Consider the following 5405-nt stretch of genomic DNA (forward strand, 5'->3'; position numbering starts at 1 on the left):
TTTGCAGTAGTAGCTTAGTGAGGTCATCACTTTCATTTGCACTGAGTTTTCCTATCCCCGTCTGATTACTAATAAGCAATTAGTAGAGCTGCGCATACCTAGCGAAAAATTATTATAGAAAGATTAGATTTAATGCTTGAAATAATTTCAGACCCGAAGCAATTTTTAATGCATGCCATCTGTTAAGTTCCCAAATCTATGTAATAAGTTACCGAGAGCGCCCCCATAAATATAGATGACACAACTTGTGGTAACTATCCCACAAGGTTGCTAAATACAACTGATTCAGCCGAGGGGCGTGGCTTCATATGTTGATCGTCATGCATAATTTCAGCTATAGTTCGTCTTTCAGTTATAGTTCGTCATTGAGTAGGCCCTGTCTTTTATCGCACAGCATAGCAAAACACAGCAACTCCATGGTAAAACCAATGTAAGAAAAAATAAGTTGTCCCTGTGTAATTTTCTTTCCAAAATTATGATCCCTTGAACATTATCAATTAATGAGGTCTGCACAGAGTGAAATAATACATAGGCCCAGTTGGTCTTACTTTAGCGGTAGGAATTTGGCCGTAATCACAGAGAAAAAAAAACAACAATTCAATGGCCTATACTACTGGTACTACAATACTGTACTTAGTCTGTGGATTTTCCAACATATATAATCCCATGAACAAATTATCTTACTGAAAGAGAAAATGAGCCTATTAAATTGAAATTACAACTTTTATTACAACAACTGCTGGAAATTGCCGCTATCACTAAAAAAAGAAGGGGAACAGAATATAATATTTAATTAAATTAAATATATTAACTTTCTAAAATCTGTATTGCAATTTGTATTGTATAAAGTAGGCTAATGTATTAAATAACAATCAGGGGTGGCGCCAGGGTCCCGACGGGGCCAAGGTCCTCGACGGGGATGGGGGAGGGCGATGCCCCCGACGAGGGGCCACATTTCCCCGACGAAACCAAAGTGGGCGGGGTCAAGCTTCGATTAAAAGGTTTTGAAAGTGTTCATGGGGCGATTTTTTTCCGTACGGAACATTTGCATGAAACTCTACTCGGGTTGTCTCGATTGATTCGACCCGAAAATCTCAATTCTGGAGGTCAAAAGGTCATCACCCAAAGATAAACGTCTACAAAACTTCTGAGATACAGCACGCTCGCTGTCTGATTTTGAAGAACACATTGACGTTGAAATAGTATAATATCAAGTACTCCAAGTATCGAAATGCACGCCAGTCGGGATTCAATATTTTGATATTAATTATGTCATCATCAGGAATGAAAAATTATCCATATTTGGAAGCTTATATGCACAAGTACCAAAAGTGTTTGACCAATCAAAACGTTTAGTAGATGACATAGTTATTAATAAACTAAAGATCAAAGCATCCTTACCCTACTGATCAAAGTTACCACAAAAACAAAGAAAGCTCCTTTGAAGCTTTCAGACTATTGTTAAGCAATTGACGTTATAAAAACAACTTCTCAACATTATTATTATTATTATTATTATTATTATTATTATTATTATTATTATTATTATTATTATTATTATTATTATTATTATTATTATTAATATTACTACTATATAAGACTGATATGGTAAACTATCTATACGGGTGTATATGTATGTTTGCGTGTATGTGTACTGTCTCTTATCTTATTTTACCTTATAATGTATTTTATTAACAAGTCATGAAATGTTTTATATTTCTGAATCTTAATACTTTATATAGGTATATCCTACATGTATTCAATGATATTATAATATATAATAGGAACCATAATCAATTATATTATTCAAAGTTATAATTGTTCAATTATAGAAAAAAAAACATCAAACAATAATAGGTAAAAATTTATCAAAATAATAATTGTTTATAGGAATTTCATGTGATAGTGTACTTCGTGGTAGACACGTGAAGTTTTTATTATTTGTTTTTGCTTTACTTTCATGTAAATCCTGAACATAATGTTTATTGAACCTTAACAAGAGTTAGTGAAAAAAATTAAAACATTGAAAAAAGGGGGAGAATAAAGGTGGGCTACACCCACGAAAGACAAAAAAAAAAAGCAACTGACGTTCCATGCTAAATGGGTCGTTTTAAAATGACAAATGTAATATATGATTTAGCTGCACGAATAATACAATTGTTATTTGAACTTGAATTACATGGGAACATTTTTGTTTTTTAGTTGGCCTAGCTTTTGGATAATTATAAGTACCAGGCCTAGAACTACTAAAAATTATGCATAGGTAGGGTGTTTGAATTGGTCATGTACAATGTGATCACTAACTCAAAAAAGTTTTAGAATGCAGCTTTCAGAGAGAAGCACAGAGAGGAAGGAAAAGAAGAGCATTTAATTGATCAAATGAAACAGGGTGACAGTTATTTTGACTTTAAAATAAAAGCTGAAAATAGACAGCTCTAAAATAAGGATGACATCATAGGACCTGCCAAAATATCAGAGCACCAATGAATGAATGTGCCTAGTTGTTAATTATAGGCCTAGTAAATAGTATTGTACTGTAAGTGCTTTTTGATTACAAGGCTTAAGCCAAGTTAATTAATGATGAAATTATATATTTTTATTATTATTATTATCATTATTATTATTATTATTATTATTATTATTATTATTGTTATTTATTTATTTATTATTATTAATCGTTATTATTAATCGTTATTATTAATCGTTATTATTATTATTATTATTATTATTTAATATTAATTACATTACAAGGTTTAGGCCAAGTTCATAAATGCCGGAATGATATATTTAATTTTATTATTTAATATTTTTCTTACGCACTGTTCCATTTTAATTTCATGTTTCAAATTTCTTTCAATTTTTTTTCAAAATTTCAGTCAATGTCATGTGAAGTGTGTGACTGTTGTGTCAGGCCCTGGACCCTAGCTTAGCTAGGGCCATAGTCTAGGGAGAGCCTATAGGTAGGACATAACTCAGTCTATAATTAGGTCTTTTGCTCTAGCCTTAATTGACCTATACTACTGGTGGTGGTACTAGCTGTTGTTGTTGTAGGTAGTACTGTATTACATTTGATAACAAACATACATACGTCATGCGGTTAATACAAAGGCCTAATGATATTTTGCACTACATTAGACTGAAATATATTCTTCATTTCAACATTAATTTTACCAAAATTGTGGTGAATTGTCGTTCATGAGACTCACTTCGCAGAAAAATTAATAAATGTTCTGTATATACTCAAATGTTCGTTTTCGGCACCTTATGCCAACATTGTCAAAATGACAGAATAATATTACATAAGAACATGAAATTTTATAAAATTCGTAAATTTTAAATTTGTATAACTTTAAATTTCTTGGTCAGTTTTCACAAATAACATTTCAGTTTATAGAAGCATTTAACAAGCTCGCGGTAAAAAAAAATGAGATGTAACAGATATTGTGAAGTACCCAAAATTAATAAAATAAAAACTAAAACCATAAAACGAATGGCACGCATAGACTAATAATTGACGGCTGTACTCGCAACTAGTATCGGATTGTCGATGCCACAGTAAAAATCAAAGGAGTGTACGCACGCGCTATGTTTATGAGAGGAGATGTGCGTCCTTCTGTTGAATTACCTTGATTCGAGACGGCCCGAGTGAAGTTTCATGCAGATGTTTCGTACGGGAAGAAAAAATCGCGTAAATTTTGACAATTTAGGGGTTTCAAAGGCTTATTTAATCGATCTGAGATTCTACTAATGATGCAACAGTGGCGGCTCTAGGATATATTTTCTGGGGACGGGGCTAAGTTGTTCGACAGGGTTACTTGAACTCGTAGGCCCCTCTCAAATGAGATTTTTTTTAAAGAATATCAAGCTCTGGATGGAAAAAAAAAACGGAAGAAGCATAGGAAGTAAGAAGAACAGGAAAGAAATTTAAAGCGACAGAAAATATATATCAAGGTATCTTTTATTCATAAACAAAGTCAAAATACATTAAAAAAACATTTCTGGCAGTTCACAGAACTGAATTGCGAAAACGTTAAAAATACATTATTTATAAAATTATTAGTTATTTCAATTACTGTACAAATTATTTATAAAATTATTTTAATATATGTACAAATTAAGGAATTGAACATTCAGAAAGACATAAACATTTAAAAAATTACAACATAACAAGCATAAATAATCAGGACATAGATAAAAAAACAAAAAAGCACAAAACAAGGGAGGTTTTACTGACATGTGCTGAGGAAGAAAGGGTTCATAAAGAAAGAAAGCAGAGAAAGGGAAAAAAAAGATGAATTATTATCCTTTTTCTTTCCTTTCCCCTCCCTCTTCCATATTCTCCACTCTATAGGTTTTATGATTACAAGCTTTTATTTGATTATTTATTTTTATTGAGGATCCTGACCATAGATGGCACAGGGCTGGAGTAGAACCTCTCTGTTTTACACTTATATTCCTTGTATGCAAAGTTATTGCTTTTTGACATATTGTGAGTATTACAGGATTTTGGAAACCAGGATTTAAAAAGATCAGATTCAGATGATTTGATAGCAAAGCGGTTACAGAGAGTGTCTCTACGGGTGGAGAGCCTCTCGAGACTCAGAACAGATAGGGCCGAATCATATGAAGTATAATCACTTTGTAGTATACATCGGCACACTCTGATCTGGATTCTTTCAATCATTTTGGTAAGTTTTACAGTAAGACCATGATGCCATAATGGTGCAGCATATTCTAACACTGGGCGGACATAGCTCTTGTAAATTTCAACTAATTCATCTTGGCTAAAACCGTCACGTTTTAGTGACCAAAGAATAAATAGTTTACGATTCGCTTTATTACATATGGATTGGGTATTGCTCTCCCATTTGAGATCTTGGTCAAGTAGAACACCCAGTAACTTTACACTTTGGGTCTCAGGGAGGGTCTGACCCATAATTTGAAGATCCAATTCTGGTAAATGTTTACGACCAAAGTAGAATCTGATGATTGAACATTTGGTAGGGTTCAATTTGAAATTTGATTCTTCAGACCATTGCTGTAAGGCATCAAGGGCTTCCTGTAGTCTATTAGGGTTTCCAACCCTCAGGGATTCACCAAGTGACTGATCATCTACATATTTCCACTCCTCGATATTTAGTGAGGCAGTGTTTTCAAGCGAGTCATTTATCATTACAAGGAAAATAACTACTGCAAGTATAGTTCCCTGTGGTACCCCTCCAGTGAGCTTTAACCATTCAGAGTGTATACCTTTATAATATACCCTTTGTTTCCGTTCAGTGATAAAATCAACAATCCACTGAAGGATGCAAGGGGGATGTCCAATTTGCTCAATTTCCTGAAGGCTACATTGTGGTCTATCATGTCGAACGCCTTGGAGAAGTCAGTCAGAACCAGGGCGCTGG

General features: G+C 33.3%; 1 protein-coding gene across 1 annotated transcript in view; it reads right to left on the reverse strand.

The window, feature by feature from the left end:
• The window catches only part of LOC117107544, a 70501-nt gene extending 65328 nt beyond the window's left edge, over positions 1-5173 (reverse strand). Inside the window, exon 1 of the mRNA XM_033249247.1 lies at positions 4447-5173. Coding sequence (XP_033105138.1) covers positions 4447-5173 — 727 coding nt within the window. The remainder of the gene's footprint in view (positions 1-4446) is intronic.
• Between the last annotated feature and the right edge of the window lie 232 nt (positions 5174-5405).

This window comes from Anneissia japonica, unplaced genomic scaffold, assembly GCF_011630105.1.
Source record: "Anneissia japonica isolate Jap-2015-1 unplaced genomic scaffold, ASM1163010v1 scaffold287722_len911783_cov160, whole genome shotgun sequence".
Classification (NCBI taxonomy): domain Eukaryota; kingdom Metazoa; phylum Echinodermata; class Crinoidea; order Comatulida; family Comatulidae; genus Anneissia; species Anneissia japonica.